At 51.4% G+C, this 22,543-nt stretch overlaps 1 protein-coding gene across 1 annotated transcript in view; it reads left to right on the forward strand.

Annotated features, from left to right (window-relative positions):
* The window catches only part of LOC311522715 (uncharacterized protein), a 34,432-nt gene extending 21,143 nt beyond the window's left edge, over window positions 1–13,289 (forward strand). Inside the window, exons 7-10 of the mRNA XM_084632202.1 lie at window positions 874–1,060; window positions 2,637–2,719; window positions 8,604–8,707; window positions 9,578–13,289. Of these exons, the coding sequence (XP_084488328.1) occupies window positions 874–1,060; window positions 2,637–2,719; window positions 8,604–8,707; window positions 9,578–11,283 (2,080 nt within the window). The 3' untranslated portion in view covers window positions 11,284–13,289. The remainder of the gene's footprint in view (window positions 1–873; window positions 1,061–2,636; window positions 2,720–8,603; window positions 8,708–9,577) is intronic.
* Window positions 13,290–22,543: the final 9,254 nt, after the last annotated feature.

A 22,543-nucleotide genomic window follows, 5' to 3' on the forward strand; every position in this document is an offset into this window, starting at 1 on the left:
ACTCTGGCATTTCCTAATGTTTGTGTATCTGACTTTGCAATCTTAAGAATGTAGTTTTCATGTCTGTCGATCTCAGATACTTTATAGGTATCTTCACCATAGTAACTAAGTAAATCTTTAATGTGTTTATCTTCACAAAACTCTTTTGAGGTAAGGAGATATTCCTATTTTTACAGATGGAGAATTGAGGCACAGAGAAACTGAGGGCAAGTATATAGTAGAAACTTTTGCTGGCATAGTAACACCAGTTAAGGATGCAATTTAAAAAACAACACTTCTGTACAAGCAAAAGCCCTAGTCTAGACACCGTTATATTGGCATAAAAATGCTTTTGTCAATTAAGCTTATTTCATTCATGGAACCAATATAAGCTATGCCAGCAAAAGCACTTATTTGTCAGAAGATTGGGTCTATAGTATGAGGGTCTGCTATTACAGCTATATCAGCAAACAGTTTCTAGCATAGACTTGCTCTAAGTGACTTGCACAAGGTCTCGCAGGGAGTCTATAATACAGTAGAGATTTGAACTTAGGTATCTCTAGGTCCTGGCTAGTGGTTAACCATTGCACATGCATCTAGAAACAAAAAAGAGACAGATCACTACCTTGGTTAATGACCAGACAGGAGAATATTTTGGAGTAGACTAACTCTACGCCTGTAGCTCAGAGTAGTGGATTGGAGGCGGGACACAGTGAGTTTATGGCTTTGGCTAGACTACGCTTTAAAGGTGCAAATGATACATAGAATTATGGAGCTCAATCTAATTAACTCTAGGTTTGAATTTGTTTTGGCAGGCGCTAATTAAATTCAGCCAGCCAGCAAGTGCTAACAAACAGCCTGTAAGGCTGTAGAGAAGCCACTGGCGTGATTGAGCCTGGGGACTGTGCAGAAGGCATCGGTTGTTTGTATTGCGGAAGTGCCTAGAGGCTCTAGGCCCCGTGGGGCGAGACAATCCCTGCCCTTAGGCGTTTACACTGTTCACAGACCAGACAGACAAAGGAGTGGGAGAGGAAATGGAGGCACAAAGAGGGGAAGTGACATGTCCAAGGTCACAAAGCAGGTCAGTGGCAGAGCTGGAAATGGGTGTCCCCACCCAGTACCCCAGTTATTGAAAGGGAGGGGACACCGTCTCACGTGGGCGCTGGGAGCTCACTGATCTCCCAGAAATGTCGGGGGGGTAGGCCCACGGCAAGAAGCCTGGGTAATGGGGGCGTTGGAGCAGACACACGCTACGCAGGCAAATCAATCGCTCTGCCTGCTCCTGATGGGGACGGCAGATCTGCCAATGGCATGAGCGGGGAGGAGGCGCCTCTTCCTCCCCCCCCACCCCCACCCCACACAACCTCCTTCCTCCCAGCCCCAGCATTGTCTGTGGATTTTTAACCCCTCGCGGGCTGCGGTGGGCCCCGGCGCTGGGCACAGGGGGGAGATGGAGAAGGTGAGTCCCACGCACTCAGCGCCCAGGTTCAGGGCCCCAGGGAAGGAGGGGAGCGGGGCGCTGGGGGGGGGGGAGATGCCACGACCTCAGCGGCTGGATTCAGGGCACCGGGGAGGGGCCCATGTGCAGGGGGAGACACGAGGACTCGGACGCCCCGATTTGAGTGCGGGGGGTGGGGGCATGTGCAGCGGGATCAGGGTGCAGGGCTGTAGCGGGGAAGCTGCGGAGACACCCGCACCCGGACTCGGTGCACTAAGGGATCGGCCTGGGTGGGGGGCTAGGCTAGGCCAGCCCCGCTCTTCTCGTCTCTCCAGGGTCTTACCCCGGGCCTGTCACTGCGGGCGCCCCGGGCCAGGCTCCGCGGCGGGGTGGGGAACGCCCCGGGCTCGGGTGCGCGGCGGGGAGGCCGCGGGGCAGGCGCAGATGGACAAAGGGGCCCGGGGCTGGCTTGGCCCTGCGGCCTGCTGGAGCCTGTCGCGCTGCCCGGGGCCGGGGCCTGCGGCGGAGACAGGACCCGTCTGTCCCCCCGCCTGCCCCACACCAGGGTGTGTGTGTGTGCGCGAGAGAGATCTGTCCCTGTAAACCTCCGCGTGTGAGAGAGCGTGATTTGCCCTCAGGACCCGTGTGTGTGTGTGTGTCTGTCTGTGCTGTGCCCCCAGGACCTGTGTGTGTGATTTACTCCTGGGACCCTTGTGTGCACTCACCTGTGTGATTTACTCCTGGAACCACAGTGTGTCTGCACGCATGCCTGGGTCGTTTACCCCCAGGATTCCAGTGTGTGTAATTTACCTTGGGACCTGTGTGTGTGTGAGAGAGATTTACCGTGGGACCTGTGTGTGTGTGCACATCCATGCAGATGCTAGTGTGTGTATGTGCAGGTGTGTGAGATTTGCCTCAGCCCCCAGTGTGTGTAACTTATCCCAGAATGCTTGTGTGTGTGATCCTTCAATATTGGAGGAAGGGTCTATGTGTATGTGCATGTGATTGTGATATTTACCCTGGACCCTGTGTGTTCACTTTCCCTATGGGGCAGGGGCCTATGGTGTGTGGGGGCCTTTCCAGCACAGAGGCTCTTGGAGCTGGGAGCAACCCCTTTCTCTCTTTGAGGAGCTGGCTCAGTGGGACATCTCAGCTGGGCTGCCCTGTCCCACCAGGCCAGCGTAAATCCCTCCACACTCCCTTGTCTCTCCTGTCTTAGGTGGAGTCTGTGACGTACCCTGACTTTCTGGTTGATACTGAGAGCAATGGCCCCTTTCCACTGGAGGATCCCAGCGAGGAGAGGTAATGGCCCAAGCCTGTTTGCCCCTTATAGGGCTGAGCACGTGATGGTCTTACTACTTGGCCAGGGTGTCCTTGGGGTTAAGGTCTAGGCCTGGGACTGTGGAGACTCGGGTTCAGTTCCTGCTGCCACATGCTTTGTGGGTGACCTCAAACAAGTCATGGACTCTGCCTGGGCCTGAGTTTCTCCAACAGTAAAGTGAGGAGAATGGTTTTAGCTGGTTGCGCAGGGAGCCCTTATTGGGCCAGCGATTCCCAGTCTGTGCAATGCTAGCAGTGACAGGATCCTGACCTCAGTTATGGTCTCTTGGTGGTATCATGATATCAGTAGTAAATATGAATAATCTGTAAGTCCTCTGCATACCTTTTAGAGGCAAGAGCCAATCTTTTTGTTGTTAGATATCTGTTTTACAGTGTAGTCTAAATCTCCACTGAGATTGGGCCCTGTCATGCACAGGCACACAGTGACCACATAGGGGGCCCAGTCTTGCTGGGCGCTGCACAGATGCGCAGTGGCCAAGATCAGGGCCCTGTTACGCCAGGCATGTCACAGGCTGACACAGTGACCGAATGTGAGATCCAGTTGTGCTGGGCGCTGCACAGACATGCAGTGAGAGTCCCTGCCCTGAAGCGCCTACAGTCTAACTAGTCACACCAGGCACACAGTAAAGTACAGGTGACATACAAGCAAAATGCTAGGGCCAAGGGGACTTTAACTGTTCTCAGTGGGAGCTGCTGCGTGCTTAGCGCTCTAGGAAATTTAACCACTGACTTAACTGCCTGGAAAACCCGCTTCCAATTGTGGGTGCTGGACAGGCACCCACAGTATAATAATAATATGGGCATCTTTACGCAATCTGCTTGTGCTCTCCATTATTAGCAAGGAGTGGAGGCGTCTGTCCCTGTATCCTCTAACTGAAAATCTAATTGGAACATGAATCATAAAGAAAATATAAAAATCACTGCTGACAAAATGTGACACAAGTATAGGTGGGAGTGGTAGTTAGTGGTGGGGATACAGAAAGACCCATGTTGCTTGGTAAGCTGGGCTCATGTGAACAATGTGCATTGGAACCCAGCCAAATGCATGGTCACACATGGGAATGAAGAATATGGGTCACCCATGCAGGATGGGAACCTGTATCCTGGAAAGCAGTGACTCTAGAAAGGACAGGTGAAAACATCTGGCATAGGAGACCCCAGTGCAATGCTGTACTGAAAAGGCAAACTTGATCTTTGGCTATGTAAGCAGGGGAATATCGAGTACCTCTTTCTATGGCATTGCTGAGACCACTATTGGGTACTGTGCCCACACTTCAGAAGGGATGCTGAGAAATTGTTACGGTTCAGAAAAGAGCTACAAGGATGATTCATGGTCTGCAAAACCTGTCATCCATGAAGAGACTAACAGCGCTCAATGTATTTGGTTTACTCAGAGAAGGTTAAGAGCTGACGTGATCCCTGTCTTTAAGCACCAATATGGGGGGAGATTTCTGAGGGCAGAGGGCTCTTTAACATCCAGGCAAAGGCAAAGCCAGGTGCAATAGCTGGGAGCTGAAGGGAGACTAATTCAGGCTAAGAATAAGAAATAATTTATCAGGGAGGAGAATTAATGGTTGGAACAGCTCCCCTAGGGACTGGGTGGATTTTCCATTAGTGGGAGCCTGTCAGTGGAGATAGGGTGTCTGTTACTCAAGGCTGTGCTCTCGCTCAGCCAGGAGTTATTGGGTCAGAGGCAGGAATCACTGGGTGAGATTCTCTGGCCTGGGTTAGGCAGGAGGCTGGACTGGATGGGCACAATGGGCCCTGCTCGCCTTAAAATGTATGAATCTATAAACGGTGGAGTTTCTTGCTCGTTCTTCTGCGGTATCAAGTCCTGGGCTAGACAGACCATGGTGCTGAGGCAGTCCAGTAATCCCTATGTGCTATAGCTGGGCAAATTTATTAGCATCAAATAACTCGTTCACCCAGTGTTGTCAGCTCTGGTGATTTTTTTTTTACTGTAAGCGTCGGGATATTTACCTGTTTTTTTCCCCTCAAAGCCCTAGCAACTGGGTCCTTGTATTTATGGGAAAATCTCAGCTTTTATGTTGGGGGGGGAGGGGGGAGTATATTTCCAGCCCTTGTGGTTTGGAGGGGCGGGGTCCTAAAGGTTCCAAAAGCAGAATTAAAAAAATGTAGCTATATAAAAATAATCTCATTTTTAAGATGCTCTGATATTTTGGGGGCCTGACTTGTCTTTTTGAACTCTTTGGGTTGGCAGAATTGTGGGCCAACTTATTTACAGCCAACAATTTGTTCTTCCCCATTTTTTCCTGTCCTGATCGCTGCAATTTGTTCCTTGTTCCAGTGCCGCAGGCTGCGTGGGAACCATGCAAAGCGGCTGGTCAGTGCTATCTTGTTCAGGGCAAGGATTTGAAGAGCAATAATCTCTTCAGTCATCTTTAACTTTAGGGCCAGGCCAAAGCAGCCTCCCAGCTCAGGGATCAAATGTTCATTGTAAGGCACTTGCTGTTAAGTGCACGATCTGCCCCTCATCCCATGTGGACAGTGGCCCTCTATTTGCACTGATGGAGCCTGCTCAGAAGCAGAGTTAAACTGATGCAAATCTTGGTGGTTTATGGAAACAACTTGTTTCCCTGTTTACATGGGAGATTTGCACCAGGGCTGGAATTGCTGCTTAAGCCCCAGTGTAGCTAAAGCCTGAGTCACAGAGGAAAGGTTCTAACTACAGGTGTGGGCCCTGATCATGTGATCTGACCCTTACACCTGGGTGGACCCAGCTTCGAAATAACAGGCCCAGTGCAGGGTGGAGCATCCATCTGTATTAATCCACTGAGTCAGTGTGGGCTAGAGCCCTAGACCTAGGGCATAGGACACCTGGGTTCACTCCCAGCTATAAAACTGGCTTGCTGTGTGACCTCAGGCAAGTCACTTTCCCGCTCTGTGCCTAGTTTCTTGTCCTGCCCTTTGTCTGTTTTGACTGTAAGCTCTTCTGGGCAGGGGCTGTGTGCAATTATAACACAAATTACAATAATAATGGATCAGACTGCGTTGTAGGGGGATGTAATGATTTCTGCCTCCACAGCTCCCCCTTGAGACATGGTTGGCCCTGCAGCCATAGTTTCTCTTTCCTCAGTAATTTCTCAGAGGCTTTCTCATAACCAGTAACACCCGTATTGGGCTGGTTTGTTATCATAAACGGCTACAAAATAAAGCCCTGAGAGTCCAAGTCGGAAGCTGATATACTTTGAGGTTTATATTTCCATCCTTCCCGACTCTTCATCCAGCCGCTCCCAGGCCTTCTGCCTGGAATCCCCCTTACTGAGCTGGAGTCTCTTCTCCCCTGGTGTCCCCTGCAGCAGCCTTATCATAGAATCATAGAATATCAGGGTTGGAAGGGACCCCAGAAGGTCATCTAGTCCAACCCCCTGCTCGAAGCAGGACCAATTCCCAGTTAAATCATCCCAGCCAGGGCTTTGTCAAGCCTGACCTTAAAAACCTCTAAGGAAGGAGATTCTACCACCTCCCTAGGTAACGCATTCCAGTGTTTCACCACCCTCTTAGTGAAAAAGTTTTTCCTAATATCCAATCTACACCTCCCCCACTGCAACTTGAGACCATTACTCCTCGTTCTGTCATCTGCTACCATTGAGAACAGTCTAGAGCCATCCTCTTTGGAACCCCCTTTCAGGTAGTTGAAAGCAGCTATCAAATCCCCCCTCATTCTTCTCTTCTGCAGGCTAAACAATCCCAGCTCCCTCAGCCTCTCCTCATAACTCATGTGTTCCAGTCCCCTAATCATTTTTGTTGCCCTTCGCTGGACTCTCTCCAATTTATCCACATCCTTCTTGTAGTGTGGGTCCCAAAACTGGACACAGTACTCCAGATGAGGCCTCACCAATGTCGAATAGAGGGGAACGATCACGTCCCTCGATCTGCTCGCTATGCCCCTACTTATACATCCCAAAATGCCATTGGCCTTCTTGGCAACAAGGGCACACTGCTGACTCATATCCAGCTTCTCGTCCACTGTCACCCCTAGGTCCTTTTCCGCAGAACTGCTGCCTAGCCATTCGGTCCCTAGTCTGTAGCTGTGCATTGGGTTCTTCCGTCCTAAGTGCAGGACCCTGCACTTATCCTTATTGAACCTCATCAGATTTCTTTTGGCCCAATCCTCCAATTTGTCTAGGTCCTTCTGTATCCTATCCCTCCCCTCCAGCGTATCTACCACTCCTCCCAGTTTAGTATCATCCGCAAATTTGCTGAGAGTGCAGTCCACACCATCCTCCAGATCATTTATGAAGATATTGAACAAAACCGGCCCAAGGACCGACCCTTGGGGCACTCCACTTGATACCAGCTGACAACTAGACATGGAGCCATTGATCACTACCCGTTGAGCCCAACAATCTAGCCAGCTTTCTACCCACCTTATAGTGCATTCATCCAGCCCATACTTCCTTAACTTGCTGACAAGAATACTGTGGGAGACCGTGTCAAAAGCTTTGCTAAAGTCAAGAAACAATACATCCACTGCTTTCCCTTCATCCACAGAACCAGTAATCTCATCATAGAAGGCGATTAGATTAGTCAGGCATGACCTTCCCTTGGTGAATCCATGCTGGCTGTTCCTGATCACTTTCCTCTCATGCAAGTGCTTCAGGATTGATTCTTTGAGGACCTGCTCCATGATTTTTCCAGGGACTGAGGTGAGGCTGATTGGCCTGTAGTTCCCAGGATCCTCCTCCTTCCCTTTTTTAAAGATTGGCACTACATTAGCCTTTTTCCAGTCATCCGGGACTTCCCCCGTTCGCCACGAGTTTTCAAAGATAATGGCCAATGGCTCTGCAATCACAGCCGCCAATTCCTTCAGCACTCTCGGATGCAACTCGTCCGGCCCCATGGACTTGTGCACGTCTAGCTTTTCTAAATAGTCCCTAACCACCTCTATCTCCACAGAGGGCTGGCCATCTCTTCCCCATTTTGTGATGCCCAGCGCAGCAGTCTGGGAGCTGATCTTGTTAGTGAAAACAGAGGCAAAAAAAGCATTGAGTACATTAGCTTTTTCCACATCCTCTGTCACTAGGTTGCCTCCCTCATTCAGTAAGGGGCCCACACTTTCCTTGGCTTTCTTCTTGTTGCCAACATACCTGAAGAAACCCTTCTTGTTACTCTTAACATCTCTGGCTAGCTGCAGCTCCAGGTGCGATTTGGCCCTCCTGATATCATTCCTACATGCCCGAGCAATATTTTTATACTCTTCCCTGGTCATATGTCCAACCTTACACTTCTTGTAAGCTTCTTTTTTATGTTTAAGATCCGCTAGGATTTCACCATTAAACCAAGCTGGTCGCCTGCCATATTTACTATTCTTTCGACTCATCGGGATGGTTTGTCCCTGTAACCTCAACAGGGATTCCTTGAAATACAGCCAGCTCTCCTGGACTCCTTTCCCCTTCAAGTTAGTCCCCCAGGGGATCCTGGCCATCTGTTCCCTGAGGGAGTCGAAGTCTGCTTTTCTGAAGTCCAGGGTCCTTCTCACTGCTTGCAGCCCCGCCAATCCCCCTCCCATGCCTTCCTGCCTTGACTCTCCCAGGCTTCTTCCTTATCTGCCCCAGAGGCCTGATTGGGTTACATGGCATTTTCCATTCCTCCTTCCCCACCCTCCTGGGACAGTTGGGTGGGGCCAAGACCTATCTCCCTTTAAAGAGGCAGCCGCCCTGTGAAAGGGTGGTTTCAAGGTCTGAGCTGGCACTGATTTATGGCTCGCAATAAAAATGTGTTAACTTTGTCAGCTCCCCCCTGCGGGGACCAGCCTCGAACTGGGGTCCAGTGTCTCACCCATACCAATGGCTGTCTCCTGTCTTCTTTTCCCATGCACAAGCTTCCCGATGGCACACTCAGCCGAGTTCTCATGGATGGAGCAAGGAGAGGAGCTATGTGACGCCGACTCAGATGAGCGGGAGGAGCTGAGAGTTGTCCTGACAGGTGAGGAATTCCGGAAGAGAACCTGCAGTGGAAGCAGGACCGTAGGGAGTTGCCAGACCGGATCAGCACCCAGGTCTGTCTAGCCCAGTCTCCTGTTACCGACAGTGGCCTGCACCAGATGCTGCAGGGGAAGGTGGGAGAACCTGCAGTAGCAGATTGGGGCTAATCTGCTGCCATGTTCGATCCCATCGTGGTTTCTAATCGTTAGAGATCGGCTCAAGCCATTAGCATTAAGTAGCTCTGAATGTTCCTGTTATCCACATAGACAGCCAGGACTGCTCTGAGTCCTGCTAAGCTTTCAGCCTCCACTACATCTGGTAGCAATGAGTTTCATGGGCTGTTTTATACACCATACGAAAAAGGTTTAGAATTTGCTGCCTTTCACTTTCACTGCATGACCCCTTTTTATTATTTACTGTTTGTACTGAAGTAGCTGCCAGCTCCTCCAGGGAGCCTACGAGCCCTGGGTCTGCACCTTTACCTTGTGAGTGTCAAAGAGCTGCTGAGCGGGAGCTTTCATTTCAATTTTTGTAACAGAAAATTGAAGTTTTCCCGTAGCAAATTTTAAATTTTGCAGAAACAGTTATTTTCCGTCAGAAAAATCATTCTGGCGTTCCTGACCAACCCTAGAGGTGTCTTCCTCCAAGCACTGCTCTAGCTCAGCCAGGAGTTACTGGGCTGGAGGCAGGAATGGTTGGGGGAGATGCTCTGGGCTGGTTTAGGCAGGAGGCCGGGCTCGATGGGCACAGTGGGCTGTTGTGGCCTTGACACCTATGACTCAGTGCAGGGCCCTCCCTCCCCATTAGATACTTCCTCCCCTTGGCATGACTGACGTGTGTCTGGGTTCCCTTTCTCTTTTCCTTCCGCCAGATGACGGCGCCCTGAGTGAGGACGAGGAGGCGGACGATGTGCAGGAGCAGGACGAGGATGATGGGGAGCCAGAAGGGCCATTCTCAGCCCGCTCCGAAGGGGACGACTCCTGCGGGAGCTCTGAGAGGCCACAGGGTAGATGGCGTGATGCAGGTGCGGGAGAGCAGGCCTGCAATGCGGAGGATAAGCCGTTCCGGTGCTCTGAGTGTGGCAAAGGGTTTGCCCAGAGCTCCAACCTGATCAAACACCAGCGGGTCCATACCGGGGAGCGGCCCTACCGCTGCCACCAGTGTGGCAAGGCCTTCACCTGGAGCTCATCGCTGCTGGAGCACCAGAAATCTCATGCTGGCGAAAAGCCCCACAGCTGTCCGGAGTGCGGGAAGAAGTTCAGTCGTGGCTCCACCCTGCTGGAGCACCAGCGCATCCACACCGGCGAGAAGCCTTTCCGCTGCCACCAGTGTGGCGCCCGCTTCAGCCAGAGCTCCACACTGGTGCACCACCAGCGCACCCACACCGGGGAGCGTCCCTACCGCTGCGACGAGTGCGGGCGCAGCTTCGGCCGCAAGTCCACGCTGGTGACCCACCGCCGAACCCACACCGGAGAGAAGCCGTACCACTGCCTGGAGTGTGGACGCAGCTTCGTGGTCAGCTCGGACCTGGCCAAGCATCAGCGCACCCACACCGGCGGCCAAGGCCCCTACCGTTGTGGGGAGTGCGGGGAGGGCTTTGGCTGGAGCGCCGCCTTGGCTGCCCATCGAGCCAGCCAGCATGGTGCCGAGAAGCCCTACCGATGCTCCGAGTGCGGGGAGGCTTTCCACCAAAGCGCTACGCTGCTGGTGCACCAGCGCACCCATGCCGGCGACGAGGCCTTCACCTGCTCCGACTGCGGGGAGTGCTTCCTGGAGAGCGCCAAGCTGGCCCGGCACCGTCGCACCCGGCACAGCGCCGACGGGGAGGAGAAACCTTTCAAGTGCTCTGAGTGCGGCAAGGGCTATGCCCAGAGTGCTGGCCTGCGACATCACCAGCGAGAGCAACCCTTCCGCTGCCCACAGTGCGGCCTGAGCTTCCTGTGGAGCTGCCGGCTGGCTGAGCACCGCCGCAGCTGCCGCATGGCTGAGAAGCCCTACAAGTGCCCCGAGTGCGGCAAGAGTTTCGGCCAGAGCTCCAAGCTTCTGCGGCACCAGGTGACTCACACCGGTGAAAAACCCTACAAGTGTCCTGAGTGCGGCAAGATCTTCAGCCAGAGCTCCAATCTGGCGGAGCACCGGCGCACGCACGCCGGCCAGAAACTCCACCGCTGCGGCATCTGTGGCAAGAGCTTTGCCCTGGGCTCCTATCTGGCCAAGCACCAGATCACCCACACTGGGGAGCGGCCCTACCGCTGCACCGAGTGCGGCAAAGGCTTCCGGCAGAGCTCCAACTTGATCCAGCACCAGCGCACCCACACTGGCGAGCGCCCCTACACCTGCCCCCAGTGCGGTAAAAGTTTCTGCCAGAACTCGCACCTCATCAAACACCGGCGCACCCACACTGGTGAGCGCCCCTACCGCTGCCCCCAGTGCGGCAAGAGCTTCCGCCAGAGCGCCAACCTGCTAGAGCACCAGAACACCCATACCGGCGAGCGCCCCTACCAGTGCGGCCAGTGTGGCAAGAGCTTTTGCTGGAGCTCAGCCTTCAGCAAACACCAGAGGACACATCTCAGCTAGGGGAGCTGTGCTGGGACCTACCTGAGCCTGGGGCCCTGTATTGGGACTCTCGGATCCCCCCATATGGGGATCACCAAGCTCCATCTCCTATTATGGACCCCATATGGGGATCCCCAGGAGCCAAGGCAACACTGGGACCCCTCCCTGCTTCCCCCCTCTCCCCTCCGAGCAAGGGGACCCTATAAAGAGACCACCAGGACATCCCATGGACATGCTGGAGAACCCAGGCTATCTTGCATCAGGATGGCCCTGGTTGTTCCTTTCCATCAGGGAAGCAGGATGCAGCCATGGCACATGGAGGCAAACCAAGATCAGGCCCCGTCATGCCGGGCGCTGCACAGACCCACAGTGACTGAGATCAGGGCCCTGTCACACCCAGTGCTGCACAGACACAGTCAACCACAGTCTCTGGTTTACATCACTTACATGTACTGCTGTCCATTGCCTCCCTGTCCAATGCAGAACTGATCAAACAGTGTATTGGCCCAGTCTTGTTCTGCATATCCCTAGTGGCTGAGATTTCACTTTCTCTGTTAGGTGACCATTGTACAACTCTCGTCTTTAGCAAATCTTTGATGACACTGAAACTAAACTTCTCATTTTGCTGACTCCTTTGGAGTTTTGTTATTAAGAAGGATGCGGAAATGAGAGATTGTGCTTTGGGGTCTAATACAACTAAGACGACTGCTAAGTAATTTTGTTAACCACAGGGTGAAAGGTGAGGTGCTATTGTGAATCAGAAAGGAGCTAAGAGACAGGAAAGTAATTGTGGGAAGAAATGGACAGTTTCCACAAGCTTCAAACCCACGATTGGCTCAGGAAGACAGCAAAGCCCTAATCACCAGGCTGCCAAAGACTGAGAGCCTCTTCCTGTATTCAAAGAGCTATAGAGGGAAACTAGAGACCTTTAAGCTTAGAGGATTTTTTTTGGAAACTTGATCTTTGTGCCTAGCCTCCTTTTCGAGCTAGTCCCTCACCTTTTTTTGCCACCTGCATGTCCATCTTCGTCCTTTTGCAAAACTAGGTTCCAGCCCTCCACCAATTCCTCAGGACTCTTCCACACTGCCACAGGTTGCTGCTGTAGCTGAGATCTTAGCCAGATTCAAAGAGGGACTGGTTGTTTATGTGGATAACAAGACCTGTATGATAGTAAATGATAAAGAAGCAGGTTTGGAAAGAATATAAAACCTCAAGTTCCAGGGTTTAAGGTGATCTCTAGCTATTATGATTTAGGATGAGACGTTCATGTGGGTAGATGATCCCAAACATGGGTTCCTCTCACTTTCTTCTGCAGCATCTGGTGCCAGTCCAGTGTCATAAGACACTGGGCTAGATGAATCCCTGGTTCGATACAGTCTGGCAGTCCCAGTTTTGAAAGTGCTCCTGTCACTAATATGCAGTTATAATGAGAGCACCTAGGCTACACAAAATATTGTAGAGCAGACACAGGCAGGGAATGATATTCATTCCTTCTGCTCTGAGACAGATATGCAGACACCCTCACTGTAAGCATGAACCGCTTTCTGGGAAAAGCTTTTATTTTCTAACACGATAATCTAGGCAGCATCTTTGTGATTAGGCCAGGAGCTGGGCAGCCCGGACTCCTGGGTTCTCTCAGCAGCCCTTCCACTGACTTCCCCTCTCCCTGTCCATCTGGGCTAGTGAGGATTCATCTATGAGTAAAGAGCTTTTGAGTTCCTCAACTAGAAATCCCTACATCAATGCAGAGTGTAGGGGCGAAAGATTCTCTTTTATGTATGTCTTTTGCAAGTGATTTTTACCAAAGCTGTTAGGGGCGATCTCGGGAATGACAGACCAGTGAGCCCTACCTCTCCGTATCTGTTAAATCCGGTTGAAACAATAAACAAAAATAGAGTTACCAAACATCTAGAAGATAGTGATATATGCTAGTGTCTAACCAGCATGGCCTCCCCAAAGGGAAACCATGCATCACTAACCTATTAGAATTCTTTGAGTGTGTCAATAAAATAGTGACTAAAGGAGAAGTCATGGATGTCATTTCTTGAACTTTTAAAAAGGCTTTGGCCCGTGAGACTTCATGAGAGGCTCTGAAGGATGAATGGCAAAGTACCGTCCTGGAGCAGCAACAAAAGGGAGGGAAAATGGTCTATTTTAATGTTGCAAAAAGGCCAACAGTAGATGTCACAAGGTTCTGGGGTTTATTAGGTAGAAAGGGGGTTAGTGTTGGGATTTGGGGATAGAAGGGTCAGATCTGGGTCTTATTGAATAGACAGGGTCAGGGTTGCAATTATCATTCTTATGGTGTAAAGGCCTTTTCACAGAGGAATGTTTGGCAGCATGTCTTGGAGACATTCACACTCTGCATTCACTTAGTCCCCTCTGGCCATTCATTCCTCAGCTGGATCCCCTCAACCCAGCATGCTTTGGCCCCAGTTCTTGAGTCCTGGGTGTAAAAAACATGTTGAGGCCAGAGAATCTCCCACACTGATTTCTGCCTCCAGCCCCAAAACTCCTGGCTGAACTGGAGTGGAGCTTTGAGAAAGAGATGCCCCATCTCCACTGACAGACACACACACACACACCCCACTGATGTTTAGGTTTTCAAATAAGTGTGACCCCCATCTGCTCAGTGCAGCACACTGGCCCCCTCTACTGGTAACTGGCCCATGCAGCAGCTGATGAACCTGCTCCAGCCTTGATTAACAGGGAAGTCTTTTAGCTCAGGCCAGAGCGGTTTGTGCTTTAAGAAGAAGTGGTTACATGCAAACAGCAACATTGGTAGTTTAAAAAAGAAAAAGATTTAGTGAGAAAGTTTTATGCTGTATCCAAACCCAACAGCTTCCTGAATGACGGGTCAGGAAGGGATGATAAGAACTTGTATGGCCTCAGAGTTCCTACACCCCAGGTAGCTGTCCCAAGGAGTGGGGGACTCACTGATAAGTATGGTTGGTACTTTTTGAAGGCCACAGCCACAAACCCCCAGTCACCACAACGCCACTCTGCACTTGGTTAATAAAAACCCATGAATGAACTCAGTTACTATTCAAGTAGAGGTGACCCCTTTACTCTCCTTTACTTCTGATCCCAGTCTTGATTTTCTTCTCAGAAGCTGCTTGGTCCTGTCCCCTCCGAACTGGTAGGGAGACATTGAGACTAAGTAGCTGGACCCATATGGTCCTTGAGTCCTCAGATGTGACATCACTGTCTCATCCACAGGTTTTACTTCCCACAGCCCTGTATACACAACTAACTGGCCAGATTACTGACCACATTACTTCCACAAGGACAAAAGTGCTGTAGCCCAGGTGCTTCCTGTATGCAGCTAGCACCGGTGTGAACAAAATGTTTGTGATCCCTATGCGTCCACTGCCTAGAGAGAATGGCTAGGGCTATGGCAGGCAGCAGCATGACCTGAGTGTGGTATCTCTTGGCTTCCCCATGGAGCGCCCAGCTAACTCCCTGCCTCTGTTCAGGAGCAGCTAAAACCCTTCTCTCTGCCTGGCAGACATCCAGAACTCATTGCATAGCTAGGGCCACATGAAGTAGGGCAAGAGTCCCCCCTCCTCCCCAGCCATGAGCAATACAGTGGCGCTGCTGTCATCCATGTGAGTGGGATTGTCCAAAGTTCCGAAGGCTTTGTCTACGCTCAGGAAAATTAATCAAAATTAACTAAAGAGGTTGCATTTAAACTGGATTGGCTGAATTGGATTAAAATCCCATCCAATGGAGAGCCACCATCAACCACCCCCATGCTTATTTCCCCATCCTATAATTCCCTTTCCGTGATAGTATCCACACACCCTGGTCCTGGGTCTCCATTGACTGGTGCCCTTTCCTGTTAACACGCTGAGGGTGCTATGTCTGATGGCAAATGTCTGATGGCTATGTCTGAGGTCCAGCCCAGTTTGCAGAATCGCCCCTCTGTGCTTGTCTCTGCTGTATGTGCAGGTTGGTGCTCGTCTGCCAACAGGAGCCTTATCCCAGGCTCAGTGGAGGAACAAACAACGGACTAGAACGGAGCTTGTGGGTCATGAGGGCCAGTCCCCAGCTCTTGCTGGCAACCCGGTCATATAATCCAAACTCCCATCTTAAAACCAGCTCAGTTTCGTGTCCCTGCTGCTCCTATTGCGAGGCTGTTCCAAAACCTCACTCCTCTGATGGTGAGAAACCTTTTAATTTCCAATTTACATTTAGTCATGGCCAGTTTAGCCCCATGTCTTCTTGACTCAATGTGCCTTTAGCTTCCATAGGTCTTCTCCCTCCCTGGTGTTTGCCACCCTAGTGTATATATAGAAAGCAATCAGATCTCCCCCCCCCGCCGCTTGCAGTTTATTGGGCTAAACAAGACAAGCTCTTCCAGTGCCCCCTTGTAAAAATACTCGAGGGAATTCTGTGCCAAAAGAATACAAATTCTCACACACTATTTTAAAATTCTGCAAAATTCTGCATATTGTATTTGTCTATCAATAAATAAATCCCCACAGTATGGCAGTGGGGAGCACAGGACACTGGCTGCATGGAGGTGGGCGCTCACCCTGCAGTCCCCCGCCCCTCCCGGGACATGGACTCAGGGGTGAGGCTGCACCCAATCGTGACACAATGCAAGGACTGGGCCTGCCCCTCCACGCCAGGCACAACAAGATAGCAAGCAAGAGGGACAAAGTCTTACACACATAGAATCATAGAATATCAGGGTTGGAAGGGACCCCAGAAGGTCATCTAGTCCAACCCCCTGCTCGAAGCAGGACCAATTCCCAGTTAAATCATCCCAGCCAGGGCTTTGTCAAGCCTGACCTTAAAAACCTCTAAGGAAGGAGATTCTACCACCTCCCTAGGTAACGCATTCCAGTGTTTCACCACCCTCTTAGTGAAAAAGTTTTTCCTAATATCCAATCTAAACCTCCCCCACTGCAACTTGAGACCATTACTCCTCGTTCTGTCATCTGCTACCATTGAGAACAGTCTAGAGCCATCCTCTTTGGAACCCCCTTTCAGGTAGTTGAAAGCAGCTATCAAATCCCCCCTCATTCTTCTCTTCTGCAGGCTAAACAATCCCAGCTCCCTCAGCCTCTCCTCATAACTCATGTGTTCCAGTCCCCTAATCATTTTTGTTGCCCTTCGCTGGACTCTCTCCAATTTATCCACATCCTTCTTGAAGTGTGGGGCCCAAAACTGGACACAGTACTTCAGATGAGGCCTCACCAATGTCGAATAGAGGGGAACGATCATGTCCCTCGATCTGCTCGCTATGCCCCTACTTATACATCCCAAAATGCCATTGGCCTTCTTGGCAACAAGGGCACACTGCTGACTCATATCCAGCTTCTCGTCCACTGTCACCCCTAGGTCCTTTTCCACAGAACTGCTGCCTAGCCATTCGGTCCCTAGTCTGTAGCGGTGCTTTGGATTCTTCCGTCCTAAGTGCAGGACCCTGCACTTATCCTTATTGAACCTCATCAGATTTCTTTTGGCCCAATCCTCCAATTTGTCTAGGTCCTTCTGTATCCTATCCCTCCCCTCCAGCGTATCTACCACTCCTCCCAGTTTAGTATCATCCGCAAATTTGCTGAGAGTGCAATCCACACCATCCTCCAGATCATTTATGAAGATATTGAACAAAACCGGCCCCAACCGACCCTTGGGGCACTCCACTTGATACCGGCTGCCAACTAGACATGGAGCCATTGATCACTACCCGTTGAGCCCGACAATCTAGCCAGCTTTCTACCCACCTTATAGTACATTCATCCAGCCCATACTTCCTTAACTTGCTGACAAGAATACTGTGGGAGACCGTGTCAAAAGCTTTGCTAAAGTCAAGAAACAATACATCCACTGCTTTCCCTTCATCCACAGAACCAGTAATCTCATCATAAAAGGCGATTAGATTAGTCAGGCATGACCTTCCCTTGGTGAATCCATGCTGGCTGTTCCTGATCACTTTCCTCTCATGCAAGTGCTTCAGGATTGATTCTTTGAGGACCTGCTCCATGATTTTTCCAGGGACTGAGGTGAGGCTGACTGGCCTGTAGTTCCCAGGATCCTCCTTCTTCCCTTTTTTAAAGATTGGCACTACATTAGCCTTTTTCCAGTCATCCGGGACTTCCCCGGTTCGCCACGAGTTTTCAAAGATAATGGCCAATGGCTCTGCAATCACAGCCGCCAATTCCTTCAGCACTCTCGGATGCAACTCGTCCGGCCCCATGGACTTGTGCACGTCCAGCTTTTCTAAATAGTCCCTAACCACCTCTATCTCCACAGAGGGCTGGCCATCTCTTCCCCATTTTGTGATGCCCAGCGCAGAAGTCTGGGAGCTGACCTTGTTAGTGAAAACAGAGGCAAAAAAAGCATTGAGTACATTAGCTTTTTCCACATCCTCTGTCACTAGGTTGCCTCCCTCATTCAGTAAGGGGCCCACACATTCCTTGGCTTTCTTCTTGTTGCCAACATACCTGAAGAAACCCTTCTTTTTACTCTTAACATCTCTGGCTAGCTGCAGCTCCAGGTGCGATTTGGCCCTCCTGATATCATTCCTACATGCCCAGCCACAGACCCTGCTCCAGGTGTGGAGCAAACAGACTCAGGTCAGCAGGATCCAAGTGTGTGTGTGTGGCGGGGGGGTGAGGGGGGCAGCACTTAATGTGGGATGAGAGGGTTCTGTGTGGGGCAAGCTGGGTGTGGGTGGCTCAGTCAGGGGTCTGGGTGTGGTAGGGAGATCTGGATGTGCAGGGACTTGTTGAGGGGTTCCAGGTGAAGGTGGTTGTAGCTCAGCAGGGGTTGTCTGGGTGTGGGGGAGGGTGGGGGTTAGCGGGGGTCTGGGTTCAGCTGGTTGGGGCTCACTGGGGTGGGAGTCTGAATATGGGGGAACTAAGTGGGAGGTGGTCTGTGTGCAGGGGGTAGAGGTCTGGATGCAGGAGGGTGGGGCTGGGCAGAGATGTCTGAGTGCAGGCAGACTCCAGGTGCCTGGGGGTTGGACAGACTGGGGAGCAGCTCCCCGTACAGTGACCCCCTCCTGCACAGCTGCGAAGAGACTATGAACTTTTCTATTGTGTTCCCTGTGCCCCTAGGGCAGATTCTTTGGTCCTTTAACCTTTTCCATTTCCCCTTATTCCTCTTACAATTGCGGTTTCATAAATTTGCTTTGAGCTTAATGTAGTGGTCAGTGGGTCAGGGAAATGCCTGGTGTGGAGAAAGCACCCTGGAGTGGGGACACCCTAGCCCCATTCTAAGTGACCATGAGAAGACTGGAGGTTAAGCTTTCCAGGAATCATGGGCCCAGCCTTGTCAGGGTTACGAGGACTCTGCCTCACAGGAGAGTGGAAGGGGAATCCTTGAGGTCAAGCAGGCCTCCAGGTAAAACAAGGTGGAGTGAGGACTCACATCCTTTTGGTATCCTAGTCCACTGGGGTAGTGCAGAAGCCAGGAAAGTTCTTCACAATAGCAGGACCATTCTCACACTTACATGGTCCTGCTTTGAGCAGGGGGTTGGACTAGATGACACGCCATTACAATCCCCCTCCAGCAATCCCTCCTTTTGCATTTATAGCCCTCTATACCTTTGTACCCATCCCCTTTTCTGAATATCTGAGTGCCTCACACTCTTTACTGTATTTATCCTCAGAAATTCCCTGTCCCTTACAGATGCGGAATTGAGGTACAGAAAGACCAGGTCACCTGCCCAGTGCCACAAAAGGGAGTCCTGTGCAGAGCAAAAAAATTGAGGCCAGGTCACCCTGTTATGAGAGAACTGGACTTGACATAACTGGAGACATTTTGGGATACAGCCACTATTGACTAAAAGCGGGAACATCTCAGTCAGGAATCATTTGTATTTGCATAAGCAGGCAAAACAGCTGCACAGCTGCAACTCTGCTAATAAGAATAGAGAAAGTAACAGATTCATGAGACTGGGAAGGAGTGTGGAGAGCTGATCTTGAAGCTGGGTGCTTCTGATTGTGAGTTCATTGCTGTTGCTATGACTAAAAGTTGCTTTGCTAATAAATAAAATTATGAGTTGTTTTTGCTAATGCTAGGAGAATAGTCAGCCCACTGGGGGTTACTAAAAGTTATGTGGTTTATTTGAATAGTCTATTGAAAGATAAGTAAGAGTATGCAACGTGGAGCACTTCGAAGAAGCTTTTCTACAAGCAAGGAGCTGACATCTTACTCCCTAGCAGCTAGGAAGAAGGCTGGTCACCTGAAACCTGCTGTTGCCACTCAAAACCATGTCAGACTTTTGGTAACTATATCTGGGGTGCTCTATCCTATTGCATATGCTTGTGTGCTTAAGACTCAATGAAGAAGGAGCTTTGGGTGAAAGCACTCTTTTTTGTACCATTCATTTATCAGCCAGAGGAGCTGTGACCTCCCCCTTGACTGAAATCTCCTAGAAAGATAATTGTAAATTACCATAGGTTTGGGTTCAGATACTCCCAGGTGACAGATTTGGCAAGCCACCCAGGACTGGTTTGTTGCAATAGGGACTAGAGGATGGAGAGACAGGGTCGCAACCTGTAATTCCCATGTTTTCGTCTTCAAGTAAATTTACGGATATATTCCATTATGGGGACTTAGGACTAAGGTTGGTAGCCTGGTCAAGGGAGAAAATATGACAGAAGGAAAGGGAACATCTGGAAAGGTTGGAAATGCTTTTGCGGTGCAGCTTGACAGAATATGGTAATGGTCTCTGGAAGCTTGAAGCTTCTACCAGTCCCATGGCATTCTTTAAAAAATGGGAAATGTGGGTCAGCATGGGAAACTCCAAATTTTAAGGCGAAGAAAAAGACTGCATTACAGGGATTGTGTGTGGTAGCAATACTATTAGATACAGAGATAGATACGTTAAAGGCAAGAGTGGATGAGTTAGACACAGATAAAGCTGGGAGAGAAAAAGAAACAACTTGCCTAAAGGCAGAGTCAGACACCCTCAGGGATACGACCCTCACTCAGGCACCATAGATAGTGGCAACGCAGAAGCAAGTGTGTGACCATGAGAGAGTGGAGCAGGAAGTATGCGAGTTGAAAAAACAGAGAACAGCAAGGCAGTGGTTAGAGTCTTATTGAAGAATACCCAGAGTAAGACCCAGGCAGACCATGGGGAATGTAAGAGTCAGATTTATGCCCTCAGAGTGGAGCTGGGAGGGCAGAGGGGAATAGTGGCTGCGATCAGAAGGTCTCATAGTCTAGGGAGGGGGGATGAGTCAGAAGAAGGCCCTGATTTTCATCCTCCTTATTAATGCTATGAGAAGGATAACTCTAATGAGTTTCTCCTGGGTCCTTTCAGGTAGTCCCCATATGGCTCTTTGCTCCAAACACTGGAAGAGCTGCAGAAGCCCCTGCCCATAGCCCCAACAGTAAACACCACAGTATGGTAGACTGGCCTCCCAGGAGGGTAATTTAAAGGGCCGGGGCGGTAGCGGTGGCTGGAGCCCCAGGGTCCTTTAAATCCCCGACAGAGCCCGGCCGCCGCTACCCCAGGGCTCGGGCAGCAGGGCTCAGGTGGGGATGTAAAGGGCTCGGGGCTCCAGCAGCCGCTAGCACAGCAGAGCCCCAGGCCCTTTAAAGCTCTGCCAGAGTCCAGAGCCCCGGGGTAGAGGTGGCAGCCGGGAGCCCCCAGGGCTCCTCAGTGATTTAAAGGGCCCGGGGCTCCGCTGCGGTAGTGGCAGCTGGAGCCCTGGGCCCTTTAAATCACCCCTGAGCCCCGTGGCTCCCAGCCGCCTCTGCAGCTGGTAGCTCGGGGGTGATTTAAAGGGCCCTGGGCTCCCAGCCGCCACTACCGCAGCTGGAGCCCTGGCCCTTTAAATCAAGATTTAAAGGGCCTGGTGATTTAAGGCCACGCCTCTTCCGGTTGAGGCCATGCCCCCTGCTCAGGACTCCGGCGTACCGGTAAGTCCTCTAACTTACTTTCACCCCTGCCTAGCACTGACATGCTGGATTCAGAGAAAATTCAATCGGTTGCAAAGCTTGTGCCTCTACAGACCATGGCACTTCCCAGGGGCAATTACATGAAGATTGGTCACTGATGAGGTAAACTCAGGAGCGAAAGCTGAGGGTGCCAGTGAGAAGATCTTCACTTGGTCTCAACTGAAAGCCTTGAACCCATGCTGGGGTCTCACTAGTAATCCACTGAATTTGTGTGACTGTGTATGTGCATGTGTGAATGTCTTAATTGTACTTTTATGACCTTCGAGGAGGGGAGTATTATGAGAAAACTGGACTTGACATTTTGGATATACAACCATGTAGCAAGTTGGGACTCACCAAGCGCACCTCCTGCTGGTTGCTCCTGGGAATTAGCTCAGTCCAGTCCTGGAATGCCCTCTGCAGGTGGTGACTCGCCCATTCTGCTCTCTCTCCACCATCTGGGACCCACGTTGCTCTTGGAGCGCAGCATCCTCTTCAGAGCACAGCCCTCCAGTTCTGCCCCAACTCAGTTCTTCCCACTTCAGGGGGAATCAGCAGTCCTCAGTTCAGTCCCACCGCAGTGGTGAACTGCAGCTACTTAGTGTAGCCCATCTCCCAAGTCCTTTATATGGCCACTCCCTCCAGTGGCCAGTGGGGCAAAGGTGAGGGAGACGCAGGCCCACCCACTGCTCTGGGCTGTGGTCCAGGGACCCTTGAGCAGCAGCCGCTTGCTTCCTTCTTCCACTCCCCTTTACTGCCTGCCTTCACTGGGACACTTTCCTGTAGCCCTAGCACCCAGTCAGCCCTTGTTTCAAGGCCTGCAGTCAAGCAGGGGTCAGCCAGAGCTCCCGCTGCCCTGCTACGCTGCCCAGCACTGTTCTGTCCAGGGTGCTGTTCCTTCTACCAGGAGCCGGTCCTCCTCTCTTGCTGGTTGCAGGGAGACTGATCTCTCTTGCTCTGCTGGGCAGCCCTTGATATCTGGGCTGCACTAGCAGGCCCTTTCCTGATTGATGCCCTGTCAGGACTGGCTGCAGCTCTGTGCAGCCTCCCTGGCTGCTTCTGCCCCTCCCCCTTTGGAGCGGGCCACTGCACTGTGACAGGTTTCGCCTCTCTGGCTGCCCTGCTGGCTGGAGCTTTCTCCCTTGTGCTGCTGCGGTTGGCTGGGACCCCTTCCATAAGCTGCTGCTGTTGCTACTGTTGTGGGGAAAGGGGGCCCTGCCGGACTGCCCCCCCATCCCCACCCCTCCGGAGGGAGAGCATTATCATCACCACCGCTGCCACTACTTATCTGGGTCCTCACCTGGCTGGCTGGTCCTGGTCAGGGGCTTCAACACCACCCTTGAGGACTGGGACCACTCAGGACTTGAGAGCTGCG

Source organism: Lepidochelys olivacea (genome assembly GCF_965140295.1).
Source record: "Lepidochelys olivacea isolate rLepOli2 genome assembly, chromosome: 6".
Lineage (NCBI taxonomy): Eukaryota > Metazoa > Chordata > Testudines > Cheloniidae > Lepidochelys > Lepidochelys olivacea.